Source organism: Mustela lutreola, chromosome 7 (assembly GCF_030435805.1).
Source record: "Mustela lutreola isolate mMusLut2 chromosome 7, mMusLut2.pri, whole genome shotgun sequence".
NCBI classification, from domain to species: Eukaryota; Metazoa; Chordata; class Mammalia; order Carnivora; family Mustelidae; genus Mustela; species Mustela lutreola.
The window spans coordinates 23,253,103-23,269,814 of record NC_081296.1 but is presented as its reverse complement, the minus strand read 5'-3'; the positions used below and the strand labels follow the sequence as shown (position 1 = coordinate 23,269,814).

At 47.9% G+C, this 16,712-nt stretch overlaps 1 protein-coding gene across 5 annotated transcripts in view; it reads left to right on the top strand.

Annotated features, from left to right (window-relative positions):
• Positions 1-15,708, top strand: part of LOC131835674 (protein FAM169B-like) — an 87,360-nt gene extending 71,652 nt beyond the window's left edge. For 2 of the 5 annotated variants that reach the window (XM_059180113.1, XM_059180114.1), the window contains exons 6-9: positions 2,940-3,122; positions 6,847-6,978; positions 11,464-11,552; positions 12,842-15,708. In XM_059180113.1, the coding sequence (XP_059036096.1) occupies positions 2,940-3,122; positions 6,847-6,978; positions 11,464-11,552; positions 12,842-13,027 (590 nt within the window). In that variant the 3' untranslated portion in view covers positions 13,028-15,708. Of the gene's footprint in view, positions 1-2,939; positions 3,123-6,846; positions 6,979-11,463; positions 11,553-12,222 lie in introns of all 5 variants that reach the window. The other 3 variants (XM_059180116.1, XM_059180115.1, XM_059180117.1) reach the window with 3 other exon arrangements.
• Positions 15,709-16,712: the final 1,004 nt, after the last annotated feature.

The following is a 16,712-nucleotide window of genomic DNA, read 5'->3' as shown; positions in this document are numbered from 1 at the left end:
GAAGGCAGAGGCTTACTTAACCCACTGAGCCACCCAGATACCCCCTTTGGTCCACTTTTTAATCAAGTTGTTTGTTTTCTTACCATTGAGTTTTAAAAGTTCTTTGCATATTTCAGATAACAGTCCTTTATCAGACAAATGTGTCTTTTTCAACTGTTTTTTTTTTTTTTTCCCAGTTCATGCCTTGCCTTTTCATTCTTTTGACATGGTCTTTCACAGAGCAGCAAATTTTAATGTTAATGAAATTCAGCTTGTCATTTTTTTCCCTCCATGGGTCATGCCTTTGGTATTGTATGTAAAAAATTTATCGCTAACCCCAAGGTCATCTAGATATTCTTTCATGCTATTTTCTAGGAGTTTTGTAGTTTTTCATTTTACATTATGCCTGCAACTCATTTTAAGGTAAAGTTTTTGAAGGGTTTAAGGTCTAGATGATTATTATTATTATTTTTCATGTGGATATGTCCAGTATTACTTATGGGGACGGTCCTTTCTCTACTGACTTGACTTTGCTCCTTTGTCAAAGATCATTTGAGTCTATGGGTGCAGGTCTAATTCTGGGCTTTCTGTTCTGTTCCAGCTTCTTCTTCCCTTAAATTTTTTTAAAAAAAATTTTCAATATCTAGTCATCCTACCACCATTTCTTGAAAAGACTGTCTTTTCCTCATTTGAAAAGGGCACTGTTTTGAAGTTCAAAGTGCAAGTTTATTTCTGGACTCATTTCCGTTTCACTGCTATGCATGCCTATCCTTGCACCAGTATCCCACTGACTTGCCTGCCTTGATTTTATAAGAAACCTTGAACCTGGGTAGTGTAAAACTTCCAGTTGTACTCTTCTTTTTCAGAACTGGGTTGCTTATTATATAAAGGCTTTGCATTTCATATCAATTTTAGTATCCGCTTCTCATTGTCCACAAAAATGCCTGCTGGTGGGGTGCCTGGGTGGCTCAGTTGGTTAAGTGTCTGACTCTTGATTTCAGCTCAGGTCATGATCTCAGGGTGTTGAGATCAAGCCCCATGTTGGGCTCTGTGCTAGGCATGGAGCCTGCTTAAGTTTCTCTCCCCCTGACCTCCACCTGCCCCCATTCTGTCCTCTCTCTCACTCTCTTTTAAAAAAAGAAAATGCCTGCTAGGATTTGGTAGGGCTGGCATTGAAATTACAGACCAGTTTGAGAAGAATTGCCTTCTCAACAGTATTGAGCCATCCAATCCATGAACATGGAATGTCTCCATTTATTTAGATTTTCTTTAATTTCCCTCAACATTGTTTTGTAGTTTTTCAGTATTCACAGCTTGTGTTTCTTTTGTTAACTGTATTCCTAAGTACTGACTCTTTTTAAAGAGAATGAATGGAATTCATGTGAGTGGAATTGTATTTTTATACATTGTATATTTATTTATTGTATTTATATGTATTGTATTTGTATTGTATTGTATTGTGTGTATTGTATTTTATTTAATTTTAAACCTTTTTAGCTTTGGAAGACTTTATCATTTGGGGAATGTTGTTGTCATCATCTGTAAAAGTTGGTAGTTACAGAATTCCAGCCCAGGTTTGTACTATCATTTCAAGAACACTGAAGGTGAAATTCAAATACTCTGTTGTTACCATCTTAAGTGAATTAGGTGGTATTGATCGTGAATTAGGTGGTATTGATTGCTGGCCACAGATTATTTATTTATTCATTCATTTTTCCACAAAACCAACCATTTAGTTCCCCATTCTTTTGATTGACAGTTTCCATGGGGGTTTAACCTATTCAGTAGGTGGCTCTGCTATTTGGGGGTGGCTTGATGTCTGCTTAGACCACAGGGGTGCCCAGGTCATGTTTCTCTCATGGTGACAGGCTAGTCCAGGTTTGTTCTTGGGGCAAATGGCAGAGATATGAGAGGGAACAGATACGCATTGGACCCTATGAGGCCAGACCCCATCTCTTGATGGCACGTGCTTCAGAACCACATGTGAAGGGATGTGGATACAGGAAGGGAGATAACTGTGGCCATTTTGGCAGTTAACTACAGCAGCATATGTCTCTGCAACACAGTCTGGCCAATTAGAATTGGAATCAATTTTTTTGTTTGGGAAATTACCCACCTTCTGAATCTTGGCGGGGATGAATGCCTCTTCTTCTGATAGGAACTGAATATGCTACATACTTCTTTTCCTGGACTCCAGTGCGTTTAGGGCACAGGCACCTGTGCAGTTTGGAAGTGAGAGAGATACTGTAGTAGGCTCCATGTAGCACTGATTTTCTGGTTAGGGTGATGACAGAGGTGACTGGTTGTGACTCTAAGTTCCCACTGCAGACACAGCAACCGTGCTGGTAACTGGGGCTGGTTGCAGTGAAGTGAAGTTCAGTTCAGGGTGCAAAAGTGGGAAGGGTGTCAGCTGTTGCTTCTCCTGCTTTGCTATAGCAAGGCCATTGATCTTGTAGGAGAAATACAGCTTAGTCTATTCAGGGTAAAGGTACTTCACCTTAATAAGACGCGAAGACTGCTTGCTAGAGTTACCAAAACAAGTCCATGCCCTAGAGATGTGTTGGGTGGGTCTCCCAGCCCCAATTCCCTGGGTTCATGGAGAACTTTGATGTCATCCAGATGCTCATCATTGGCTTCGAGTGTCTCGGTGACCTGCGTGCGGAGAGGGCAGCATCTGAGGGTCTTGGGCGCATGAATGGTGCATTCATCTGGGTTTGTTTTTCATTTCAGTACAATAGTCTGGTGGCTGTACTCCCAGTGATCAATCACATGTGGGCTGATCGGCCAGCTGGAGCCCTGGTGGTTTGGGAGGAACTGCTGTTTTGTCATAGGTTGTTTAGTTAGTGATGTGGGCCCTTCTTCCAGGTGGTACCAAGGACCTGGCTGTGCAAGCATTCCTTAGGGTCCTGGTGGCTTGGTGCAAGTCTGCGGCCAGTGCATATCAATTCCTTTCCCTACAGGCAGCTTGTGTGGTGATGGCACGGGTGCGTGCTACCTGCTGCCTGTCTTCGACACCGTGTTTGTCAGGAGGATGTACCGTCGCCAAGGCCTGGGCATGGCCATGCTGCAGGACTTCTGTGAGACGTTCCGAGAGGATGAAGCCCTGGGTGTCAGTTGGCCGATTTCTCCTGCTATGTACCAAGGTAAACCCACCTTGTATCAGGAGGAAGTGCTGAAGTAATGGTGATGGATAATGCATGTGCGTTCTAGGTGATTGTGGGAGAGGGAGGTTCCTTGGCACTCTCGGTGTCTGGGTTTTCTCTTCTTCCTTAGAACTCTCCCATTGCTTCTGCACAGATGAGGCTTTAGGCTGCATTACAGGGGGTGAGCCCTTCCCAGCCTGAGAAATAATTGGATTTAGAGATAATAAAAAATAAGTTACATGACCTCAGAGAGAGGCAGAATTCAGAGAAGTTCACCTGTGCTGCTAACTGCTGCTGGCGCTCAGAGAGCCTTTGCTCCTTCACTTGAAGCTTAGAGCCCATGACTTTGTCCTTTCCCCTAGAAGCTGCAAAGGATCCCCAGGAGCTTCAGCTGGGAGGGCAGCTGGAGTGCAAAAAGCGAGCTCTGACAGCATGAGCTCCCAAGGGCCTCTGTAGCTCCTATTGCAGAAGATAGTCCCCTCTTCCATTCCTGACCTACTGAGTCCCTCTATTGGTCAGGGATCTCCAAAGAAACAGAACCGGTAGGATGTAGATATATAGAGAGAAGAGATTTATTATGAGGAATTTACTCTCATGGTGTAGAGACTGAGACTCCCAAGATCTGTGGCTGTTAGCAAACTGGAGACTCAAGAGAGCCAATGGTGTCCTAAGGGTCCAAATGCCCACAGGAGCCAGACCCAAGAAAAGTGAACAACAATATTTTGGTTCAAATCCAAAGGCAATAAAAGATCGATGTCCTTGGGGTGCCTGGGTGGCTCAGTTGGTTAAGCCACTGCTTTTGGCTCGGGTCATGGTCCCAGAGTCCCAGGACCGAGTCCCACATTGGGCTCCCAGCTCCACAGGGAGTCTGCTTCTCCCTCTGAACTTTTCCCCTCTCATGTTCTCTCTTCCTCAAATAAATAAATAAATAAATAAATAAAATCTACATTTAAAAAAATTGATGTCTCAGCTCAACAGACAGGAGGAGTTCCCTCTTACTTGTGGGATGTCAGCCTTTTTGTTCCATACGCAGGCCTTCAACTGATTGGGTGAGGCCCACCCACATGAGGGACAACAATCTGCTTTACACAGTCTACTGATTCCAATGCCGATCTCATCCAAAACACCTTCACAGACACACCCAGAATCATGTAGACTAAATATCTGGGCACCCTTGGCTCAGTCAAGTTGAGACTTAAAATGAACTGTCTCAGTTCCTTTCCACATTCTGGAAGAGAAAGCTTTATATATATTTGTCAGAGGAAATGAAAAAAGCTCTGATGCTACACATCACATTCCAAGTCAGTAAGGGCAGCAGATTCTGATGGGTATTTCCCCAGGGTCCCTTGCACCCCACCCACCCCACATTGGGTTCTGTTTCACTTATTGTCAAAACCACAGGTGATTTTGAGCCCTCAGTATTGAGTTTCCAGTGCCACTATCATATAGGGACAACAAATAAGAGAGAAAAGGCAGGAAAGATAAGGACATTTCCGTTGCTCTGAAGTCCTAAGAAAAGCAGGTGAAACGTATTTCAAGTAGGTTTAGTCATTTCTTTGTATTTCCAAAGTCTTTGTCTATAATTAAACTCTGAAGATCCTTAAATTTCTGCAAAGAGCATTCCAGGCTTTCTGCACCGTGTTCCTCACTTTGAGGTGCTGGAAAGTTTCAGAACCTAGGCAACTGGTTCTCTGTCCACATACCTGTCCTTTTTGTCCCTCTCCTTATTTATGTATTTATTAAGATTTTATTTATTTGAGAGAGAGAGCACAAGTAGGAGGAGTGGCAGGCAGAGGGAGAGGGAGAAGTGGACTCTGCTGAGCAGGGAGTCAGACATGGGACTTGATCTCAGGACCCCGAGATCATGACCTGAGCTGAAGGTGTCTGCTTAACTGATAGAACCACCCAGGGGCCCCTCCCCCAGCCCTAATTTTGCTATGCCTCTGAGAGTTTTGTTTGAGTGCACTGGCCTCCCAGGGCAGCCACCCCAGGTTTCCCAGGGTAATAGCAGCTTCCGGGGGGAGGCTGCCGCAGGGACAGTCTGCTAAGACCCTTGAAGGGTTCTGTGGATCTCTGTTCTCCCTTCTCTGTCTCTGCCTTGCAGAGAAAGAATATACGAAGGCTCTTATTCTGAAGCATGCTGCTTGTCTTAGGAGTTTCAGCTGCCTAGCCAAGGATGCTGGGGCCTCAGTCTTTTACAGCACGCCTGGCTGTGTCTGGGCATGTTGGTAAACCAGGTAGAATGTGGAGAAAGAAGCTGCTGGATGCTCAAGGCTGGGTACAGGTGCACTGACCACATCCTTCTCTGATTGGCCTTTATTGAGTACAGTCCTGCCCTTTGAATGGACAAGAGGGACTCCTGTCCACAGTCCTATGCTTTAGCACCCCTGGGCAGCTCTGTCTCTCTCTATGGTGTGAGGAATCTGTGGGCCCAAGAGAATATTCCTACCTGGGTCCAGATCACTTCTTCTAAGCCAGCTCAAGGTACTAGGACCCTAGGATTCCTGCCAGTGGTGCTCGGGGCCCAAGTAGACTCCACCCCTGGATCTGTGCATCTCAGGGTGGACCATGACACCAGTTTGCGTATCTTTAGATCCCAGGGGCAGCCATTGGTGGGATGTGGATGGAATGTGGGCATGGTGTCCACATTTGTATGCACAGGCCCCCTGTGGTGTATGTGTGTGGGGCAGGGGTAGGAGGAGAAGCAAGTGGGCTGCCTGCTGGGGGCCATCTCTCTTGGTGTTGCCACATTCTGGTGCAGAACTCCAAGGAGTCCAAGAAATTCTAAATTTGAAACTGGCTTTCCCTGTTGTTATGAAGTTATATTTGTCAAGATAGGAGAGCAGAACATTCTATCTAGCACTCTGCTAGCTCGGCTTACGCTTTCTGAATACTTAGTGTCAGGTTCTGGAGGTTTCCATCTGTGCTGTTGCCCTGGGCCGGGAAATATTAGGAGAGGGTCCAATGGTGTCCCCATGGGCACCTGAAGGACGAGGAGCAGCTTCCCATTTGGCAGGATTTGGGGCATTGCCCCGTGGAAAGTGCTCACCCTGTAAACGTGGACATAAAAACCTTGAGGTGACTCTGGAATCAAGGCATCCGTGGAGGATGTACTGGAAGGTTCTGTGGGAGAGGAGAGCTGGGAAGGTTCTGGCTGAGAAAGGACAGTGCCTAAGGAGAGGACAGTGTGGCACGGTGATGTTACAGGCTCAACTGGGTACCCCCAAGTCTTATGTTGAAGCTTTAGCTCCCCATGTGACTGTATTAGGAGGAGGGGCCATTAAAGAGGTGATTAAGTGAGGTCATGTGCATGAGGCCCTGATTCAGTAGAGTGGTAGGAAGAGGTCCTTATTTATGAGAGGGGCCTGGGCCACAGGTACAGAGGGAAGACCTCGTGAAGGCATAGAGACACGAAGGTCCACTGCAGAGGTGCGTCTTCCCACCTCTGGATGTGGGACTTCCCTCCCGGACTAGGAGACAGCCAGTCTGTTGTTGAAGCCCCCCACTCAGTGTGTGACCCTTTGTTATGGCGACCTCAAGCTCAGATGGGGTGGGGGTGAACGTGGGAGCACGAGGTGAGACGGTTAAGGGGTGGCTTGCGCAGAGCAGGATCAGAGCACAGAGCCAGGGCAGGGTGGGCGGGGCCTCAACAGGAACCGGAAGTGTCTTCCCCTGAGGACAGAGAGGGGGCGGGCCTTCTTGGCTCACACGTGCGCATCCTCAGTCTGCAGGAAGTTCCTGTTGGCTCATCCAGAGGAGCGCGGACGCCTGTGGGAGGTGGAACCCCCGGGAGCCTGGGGCCAGCGGGGCAGCATCTGGCTGAAGGTTCGCCTGCAGCAGTCACGACCTCCAGACTGTGAGTCGCAGTGAGCGCTGTGCGCTTGGAAGCACAGGTTAATGCTACCCATGAAGTCAGGCCCGTCCAGGTTGCAAGAACAGAGGAGGGAGGGAGACCAGAGTGGTGGCTTCTTGCCCTTGGCCCACCTTCCTTTCCCGAATGAATGACAGCTCCTAAACCTTGTGCGAGATCTCCCCCAATGTAGCTAAATCAGAAGCTCCCTGGGACGGAGGGGATCCCCGTGTATAACTAGAAGGGATCTCAGAAACCTAGAAGATGAGTGTGCGCACCCGGTTCAACCAGCTGGAAAGCCGCACGAGGGTTTGCTGTGACGAGCCAGCCTTCCACGCCCCCTCCCCTTTCCGCTCGTGGGAGATGACACGCGTGTGTAAGTGGTGGTGTTGCATAGACAGCATTCTGCAAAGGAGTACCTTGTCCTCTCTGTCCTTCTTACTGGCAGCATAGTAGGGTGCTGGGTGGCGATATTGTTTATTTGGGCAGCCCCGTTACAGACAGACACTGCCCTCCGTTTGGTGTGTTAGAGCTCCACGGTGTGTTGCCAGCGGGGTTTTGATGGAGGGTGTTTCCGAGCAATGAGAATAGGTAAAGGGAGGCAGTGGGTGGAAGACCAGACATACGGGTGTGTCGGGATCTCCGAGGTGCTTTTTAACAGTACATCTAACACCTCTCCCACGTGGAGCATGGATTGCACACTGCTGGTGGTTCTTAGCTCAGTGCTCAAGGTGAGGGGCCCTGGGGGCAGGCCTGGATCCACGCAGAGCGCGTTAGGTTGCAGGTACAATGTATGGGTGGGAGTTGCTGGAGGTTCTCACAGTTTAAGTTCACTGGCCAAAGGGAAAGCACTGGCTTTTCCTCCCTCCTGGGAAAGAAAGCTCTTGTCAGCATCAAATGCCATATACCAGGCTGGAGGTAGCTCATTAGGGGGCAGTGGGTAACTGATTTACCCTAGGTGGTGACAGGGAAGAGCGCCTTAGAGTTTATTGATGATAACAGTGATAGGTTTTGCTTTTATGGTGCCTTTCAGCTAGAAGGCTTAATGGATCTTTACAGATATTAATGGGGTGACCAGGCACCTGGGAAGGAGGCCATGGCAGGACTGTGACTGTGATCCTAATGAGGCGGTTAAGTGACTTGCCCTGTGGCATCCACAGCTAGATATGAAGGGGGAGCTGGCCCGGATCCCCATGCACTAAGCTGAACAGCTGAGCGGGTTTATCGAGGAGCTTCACAAATGAGCCTGCAGCTCCCACGTGGACAAGGCCTTTGTGTCTTAGACGTTGCAGTTCCTTGGCTGGGAATGAAAAAAAAAGTTTGCATATCAGAATGTGGAAATGATGTGGAAATTGCACAGGCCAGAGGGGGCTAGGCAGGGGGAGGACGTTTTCTCATAATTGGGGAGATTGCTTTCCTCCGAAGAGAATTCCTCTGGGGGTTATTTCCAGAGCTGAGAGTTGGTGTGGTCTGGTCACAGGAAACTGAGCTGGAAGTCAGATGCCAGACTTGTCACTTTAACTCACTGTGAGATTTGCCAACTCTCTCTTTAAAACAGCAAATGAGGGAACTTTCACAGAGAATGTTCCAGAAGCATGCTTTGGGTCCTTTGAAGGAAGAAGGGTCATCATTATAATTAGGATATAATTAGATTACTTAAAACTATAATTTTTATAAAATTCAAAATTACGATCTTTTCATTGGCTGTATAAATCATGGCTAGTTCCCAGTTTCACCCACAACTTCTGTCTCCCCCAGGGCCAGCAGTCAGGATTTTAATTCACTCAGGAAGGTTTTCAGCCAGCCAGCTTCGTCTTGTAACAATTTTGTCAGCGCTGACATTTCGGGTTTTTTTCCGGGTTGGTGAGTGGGGCTGCATATGCAATCACAGACTAGCCCAGATGCTCTGCAGTTTCTCAGTTTCTAGTCTGTCTGCCTTCATGGAACTCTGTGAGTGTTAGCCCATTAGGTTTTCCCACAGGTCACCAGACAATGCAGGTTCTGGAATCTTCTCTGGCCCTGTAAATCTCACAGAGCCATTTAATTTAATTTTAGTTTTTAATCAGTGATTCTCAGAGTTGCTTTCTTAAATTGTCCTGTTTTTCAAGTTCTATCTTCCTTTATTTCTGGCTGTTATTTTGGAGGTTTCCTACAATTTCGTGTGGTGTAGAGATAGAACTGTAAGCAAAAAGCCCAGTGGAGCCAATTGCTTTTTACGTTCTAAGTAAGGCATGGACATTTTACATGGTTCCAAAGGGAAGTTAACCTGTACTTCTTTCAAATGTTTCAAAATATATTTTTGAAGCAACGACCTTTATGAACTAGGTCTTTTAAAGTTTGCATGGATCTTGCCTGTTGATAACATCTGTGGATTTTAATGGCCCCGAAAATATTTACAGGGTTTTCAGAACTTTTGAGAGAAGGCGTTTGTGGGAAATGTTTTTCTTCCTACACTCAGTTACATATGAAGCCTTTGAAACTTGACCAATAGGATCATAATTCTATCTGGTATGACTTCTCAGCTTGCACATGCCTTAAGTTTCTTTACTGGAGGAGATGAAATTGAATGCTCCAGCAGTTGAAAGTTCCTTTACAAAAATGTGGCTGGAGACAGGAAGTAATTGCACACAGCTTTAAAAATAAATTTTTTCATTCTTTAGGTTATAGTTTTGCCTTCTTTCCAGGTGCGTTTTTTAATAGATCCAATTGTCATCCACAGGGGAAATAGTTTTCCTCTATTTATATTTAATTTTTAATGCTAGAGTGTACACAAAAGGATGTGAAGTATTTGAGCTGGGAGGTGGGGTCTTTTTCTGAAAGTCTGAATCCTAGCAGACTGCAACTCTAACTTTATCTCAGCTTGTTCTGGTGAGTTGGGCATTATATAGTGCAATTTTATGGCGGTGAACTATGGTGGGAAGTGCTGAGAGCAGAACCACCATACTGGATGGGTTTTTCCTAATGCTGCTCTTTGAAAGGTCATGTGGCTCCCTCTAGTGGCCATTTTCATCTATTGCGTCCTGTATGGTCACTCATGGATGGTCCCTTACCTTGACCTACCTGTGTGGTTGCTTCTCAGATTCTCATCCTGACGCTTCTAAATTGGAGCATTCATTTTTAAAGATTATCGGACCTTTATTGGTTAGGGATAAAATACAAGTTAACATTTGGTAGTTTCTAGCATGCTTTAGTCCCTACCACATAAAAATGTAGTTTCACACACCAGAAAGTGTAGAAAATAATGGATTGTCTACTTCATTGCCTCATTCATTCATTCATGTATTTTCTCATTCATTCAGTGGGTTACTGTGATGGAGGATCTATCCATGACAGGCCTCTGGTAGAAGTAATAAGGATACAGTGGTGAATAAGGCTGGCTGTCTCTGAACTCATTTAGGAGCTTACATTTTTGCAAAGAGAAGTACGTGGGCATCCATTACTGCATTATATAGAAACTCCAAGACAGCACTAAAGCATGCGGGTATTTTTAAGTACTTCTCACTCAGTTTTGCCAAACCAAAGTTGGCTAATTCATAAAGTCTGTAAATAAATTTTATAATTTATGTATATAGGTAACAACTAAATAATATATTCTTATTTGAAAAGTGTTTTTTTTTTTTTAATTTAAAGATTTTATTTATTTATTTAATTGACAGAGTGAGAGAGACAGGGAGAGAGGGAGAAGAAGGTTTCCTGCCAAGCAGGATGTGGGGCTGGATCCCAGGACCCTGGGATCATGACCTGAACTGAAGGCAGATGTTTAATGACTCAGCCACCCAGGTGCCCCGTCTTTTTTTTTTTTTTTTCTTTTTAAAGTCAGTTCCATGCCCATCATGGAGCCCAGTGTGAGGCTTGAACTCAGGACCCTGAGATCAAGTCCTGAACTGAGATCAAGAGTCAGATGCCTAACTGACTGATCCCCTCAGGTGCCCTGCAAAATGTGTTTCATTTGCATTTTCAGCTCAAATGGGGAACCTATTATTTTTCTTTTTCCAAAGGATCTGAATGCCGTCTTAACACACACATACCTCCACATAGAGATTATGGGGTATAGGAAAGAACACAGTAGGATAAGAAAGTCATCCCTTTCTAAGTTGGGACTGATTTGGTAAGAGGGTTAGGGGAGCTGAATTAAAAAGTGTGATTATGGGCTCTCTTGTGAGTAAAAATTCCAGTGAGCACGGAGAAGGACCACGAGTAGCACTGGAGACGGACTCCATTTAATGTCTGAATAATGGAAGAAAAGATCGTATTCCAGCTCGGAAGTGATTGAGTAGAACCATCCATTCCCGTCTCCCCAAACCTGGCAGGTTTCCCTGTCCTCTGGAGGGCACTGTAGCAGGTATCATATTGTAAGTCAAGAGGATGAGATTGGGTCATGGTAATCAGTGCTTTCAGCGGGGTCCCTGGTGTATTATTAATCTTCTGATTGTCCACTCCCTTGGAACTACCCCCGTTTGCTCATCCTGCTCTCTTGCTTGGGGAGGGCAGCTCACCCAGGAGATGCCAAGGACGATATGAGCAGTCAAGGGCAGACTACTCCAGATGAGGGGCCCGGACACTCCGAAGAAGGCAAGAAGGTATGGTCGTGAATGTGTCATTCTAGGAACGGTTTTCCCAGCAATCATGTCGTGCTTGTTTAGGGGAGCTCTAAACCTGCAAGACATCTTCCTAATCACCTTGGCTTTGGGCTTCTCCATGGCAGTGGGTCGTTGATTCATACTCAGGTCTCTGTCCTGCGGTAGGTGGAGAGGCCTTTGTAATTAGACTTTTCACAGTCCTCTTCTCTAAGCTTGACAAGCTCTCATGAAGCCAGAACTGAACAGAGCACAGGGGAATCAGCTGTAACCTTGCAGTGGTAAGGAAATATTGAAAAATCTGAATTTCACATTCTGCCATGGACCGGCATCTTTTAAGCAGAGCAAATGTGTGGACAAATGTCTTTCTTTCTGCCTCTGTCCCTCGAGCCCCGATGCTTGAAAATGGAATATGGCATTAGATTGTTGTAGAACTCAGAGTGGTGGGAGAAGAGAACTGGGAGTAAGGACAGAGACTCAGTATTAGTTCGTGGCCCATTATCTGTTGTTCAGTGTTTTATAAGATTTTGAAGTGCTGTGATTCCATTAAGGTTTTCCTGAAGCCAAGACAGACCCTCGCCCATACAAGGCAATTCTGGTAACATCCATTTTCTGCTACGGAAGGGTCTTTGTCTTGAAGTCTGAAAAAGTTGTTAATAATTTTAAACTCCAGAACTTCCAGTTGCATCTTGTGAGCAATGCTGCTTATTTTGGAAAGGAGATGGTGCAGGGATAGAAGACTCAACATCAGAGGCATACGCTATCCCAGTAAGTGCTGGATTGCTTTAGAAAAGCTGGCAGAGGAGGGCTCTCCTTTTCCTTGGTTTGCAATGGAGAAAGGGGCTCATTGACAGCCTTTCCGGGCCACTGAAGCGAGAGTATTGTGCTTTGCCTCTTTGTTGGTCCCCAACTTCGCTCGTAAGCCTGGAAGGCCATTAGAGGAAGCAGGAGGTGTTCGGTGTGATGTCATGGCCACGGCCAGGAGTCCGGGGAAGTCCACAGACTCAGGCATAGAGTGCTACCTTTTAAAGTAGTTCTTCCTTGCTTTGCTCTTTCTCTGATCTCCATGGATGGGCTCTTCAGTTCCTGCCAGGAAATATATTCCCACCAGTAAAAAGGTCCTCAGAGCATCTGATGAACAAAATACGGGGTCCCTGGGGCTGGCTGGGGCTCTGGAACCCGGCTCATCTGGCCTGAATCTGAGCACACAGCATGTGCGAGGGCCCAGCCAGGACACCGGAAGGCCCCTTATGGCAGCATCAGAAAGCTGTGTTGATTGTTTTCTGATTCAGGAGAGGACCCCTGGAGAACGGGAAGAGAGAAAGAGCGATCAAGACTGCGGAGTGGAAGAAACAGCAGCGGGGTGGCTTGGAGGAGCCTGTGGGGCCCAGCCGGCGGGGAAGGAGGCCAAGAGGACAGCGGTGGAGGCGGGGCTGGCCTGGGAATCCCAGCAGAAGCACCTGCGGCCCAGCTCCTGACTCCTGGGGGCAAACCCGAGCCTCTTCGAGGGGCCCGTCTGGGCTCTGGGGGGCACGGGCGTGATCGCTGCCTCCGTCACTCCGTGCTCGCACACCCAGCAGCTGGCCTCTGCCCTTGCTGCGTTGTCCTTTGAGGAGAAAGGGACGGCACAGACCCTGCCCACCTCAGGCTTGTTTTGTGGGCTCAGGTGATAGAAAGCCTGTAAAAGTGTTTTATTCCTCAAGCACAGAGATCTAATAAGCAGGTACATGCAGCCGTTTTCCTGGGCTCAGATCTCAGAAGTGTGTTTGTTAAACCTAATACAGTTTCTGTTACCTGGGGTGAATTGGTAGAGACTGTGCTAGAACCACGCGGATATGCCTCTTTCTTAAGCGCAGTGAAGCTCGAGAAGGGCTGCGCCTGTCCTGGTCTGCGCTGCAGAAATCTGTCTCAGGTTTACCCCTTCCCCCACAACCTGCTCTACCCCAGACGTCACTGTGAGACCACAGACACCAGACGGGTTTCTAGGGAGACTCGTTTTTTTTCCAGGGAAGCTTCAGCTGGAGCGGAAGCTCCCCGAGGATGGTGGCGGAGACTGCCTGGTGCACACCGTTTCTTAGCGCCTTGCCCACGTCTGGCTTAGTATACAGGAGGTGCTCAAGGTGGCCTCCAGGCGGACATCAGGATCTTAGCCGTCACCTCATTCATAGGGGAAGCCACTGGAGCAGATATAGTACTGCTGGCCTTTAGACAGCGTTTGGTGCCATGAGGTCAAGGTGACTGTGCAGCTTAGTGTCCGCTGCCGCTGTGACATTGGCCTCTGCTGCCTGCACCCCCTGCACTCGGGGATTCGAAGCTGAGCCAAGGACCGTGCCCATAAGGCCCTGGTGAGGACAGGCCAGGCAGGCCTTCCACAGGGTCAGGGGCAGTGTGGGCTGCTTCCTGAGGCCTGGGGCCTGCGGCCTGCTCCCCAGAAGTTGCTGTTCTCTGCAGTTGGCCGAGTCTCACTGATGCTCAGTAGGATTCTTAACCTAACCAGCCTGGGTCAGCCCAGTCCCAGCCCCTACTTGCGGGTGAATGGAGGTCTGATGTCCTCACTGGGCACACCCCTCTGAGGCTGAGCACTGTGTGGAGCACCTGGGGCGCTGCCGACTGCTCCCATCTCGCGGCCGGCCTGCCTTGCCTTCTGTATCCCGGCTGCCTGGGCTTTCTGTCTCAGACGCACCTGTGCTCTTGCTTCGGGTCAGCTCTCACACACTTGCTCTGCCCTGGGCGTGCGCCTTTCCCTCCGTCCCTCCTCCTGTCCTCCCGTCTTTCTTCTCGTCCTCCTCCTCCTCTGTCTCTCCCTCCTTCCCCAACCCCACCTTTGTGCGCACGCGCGCGCACACACACACACACACACACACACACACACACGCAGCTCGTCAGTCAGGCTGACATCTAGTCTCAGCTTAGGTGTCTGTTCCTGACCACCTTCTCCTCCCCTTCCCATGTGACCTCAAAGAACTGGGCACTCAGCTCTGATTTCCATGAGCCACCCACAGGGTCATCCCTGGGCCGCCTCCGTTGCCCCGTGTGTCCTCAGTGCCCGTGTAGAGCCGGTCCTCAGTAACTGTGGGGAATGAATGGTAACAGATCACCCCGGGGGTCAGGGGTGACACCTTCCTTCTGTTCCTCTGTGGTTCGACCCTGGAGATGGATGGAGACCAGTTTCAGCTCTTTGGGGGTATAGTAAAGCCCCTCCTGGAGCCTGGGGTTGGAGAGGAGGCCACCAGCACCCCATGCTGACAAGGTACTGATGTTTCCCTGAGTGGTCAGAGGGCACACTGGATGGGACCTGTTACTTACTCACTCCTCCGTCTCTCTGTCCTTCCACCCATCTACCCAGCTGTCAGGCCGTCCCTCCATCATCTGCCCGCTTGTCTCTCCGTCCATCAGTCCACATTTGTCCATTCACCTGCCCATCCATTCATCTGATGGACTCAACTGTCCGTCTCTCCACATCTGTCCGTCCACCCCTCTGACCATCTGTTCATTCTTCCATTCATTTGTCCAACTACCCACCTGTCTTTCCATCCGTCCTGACATCTATCCATCCATCTGTCCGTCCGTCCGTCCATCCGTCCGTCCGTCCATCCATCACATCCACCTACCTACATGTCTGTCCATCCATCTGCCCACATCGGCCCGTTTATTTCTTCTTCCATCCCTCTCTCCATCCATCCATCCTGATGTTCAATAAATATTCAGCATGCTTGCTCAGGATTGATCTCTGTGCTGGGCACGGGGGTTACATACATACGTTAAAGGTGTTTACTGGACTCAAACTCTTCTCTCTGAAAGGTTCTCTTCTAGAGTGTTCTCCTGGAGTTGTTGTCTGTCTTTCACCCGTTAGAAAGAGGGAAGAGTCCAATGGAAAGAAGCAGAGTTTAGAGCTCCATAGGTAGACCTCATGAAGTCCCCCAGTGCATGTGGGCCCCTTGTGAAGGAGGCACAGACCATAAAAGTGGACTCTGCACCCAAGGGGTGCTCTACGGCAGACACGATCTTCAGTGTGTGACTCAGTGTCTTCTGTGAACTTGGCACTGCTCTGGGTGAATGGCTGGTGCTTTGTGTTTATATGGAAATGAACTGATGAAAATGTCTCAGGGGTTTGATGAAGTCAACTGTTCAATAAAAGCATCCTCCCGAGGGAGAAGAACTAATGGCGTTAGTGTAGTTCATTTAAATATGCAAAGACAAACCCTGCAGAGTTAGAAGGAAACACTGAAGCTCCGAGTAACCCCCTCTCCAGCCAGTGACACAGTTGGGTTGGGTCTGGGGCCATGTGCAGCATTCTTTTCCATGTGCTTGTGTGGGGAATGCCCGTAAAGCGTGTGTGTGCATGTGTGTTGTGTTGTTTTTGTTAAATCAGTAATTTACAAACCATAAAGTTAATTTCATTTGAAGTATACAATTCCATGGTTTTTAGTATATAAACAGAGTTGTACAATCAACACCACAATTCGTACCCCCAAAAGAAACCCTGTACCTATCAGTAGTCTCTCCCTTTACACCCACCCTCAGCCCAAGGCAACCACAAACCTACTTTCCCCCTGTATAGATTTGTCCTGGACATGTCCTACAAGTAGAATTATACTATGTGTGGTCATTTCCATCTGGGTTCTTTCACTTGGCATAATGTTTTTTAAGGATGTGTGTATTTATTTACTTATTTAATTCATTCATTCATTTGAGAGAGAGATACAGAGATAGAGCACAAGCAGGAGGAGAGGCAGAAGGAGAGGGAGAAGCAGACTCTCTGCTGAGCTGGGAGCCAACCACGGGGCTTGATCCCAAGACCTGGATAACATGACCTGAGCCAAAGGCAGGCTTTAACCATCTGAGCCACCCAGGTGCCCCTTTTAAAAAACATTTTTTATTGGGGCACCTGGGTGGCTCAGTGGGTTAAGCCTCCTCTGCCTTCAGCTCAGGTCATGATCTCAGGGTCCTGGGATCGAGCCCCGCATCGGGCTCTCTGCTTAGCGGTGAGCCTGCTTCCTCCTCTCTCTGCCTGCCTCTGCCTACTTGTAAGCTCTCTCTATGTCAAATAAATAAGTAAAATCTTTAAAAAAACACATTTTTTATTCATGAGAAGTAGAAAGTTGGGGAGGAGCAGAGGGACAGGTCAGTTCTCTGCTGAGCATGGAGCTTGACATGGGGCTT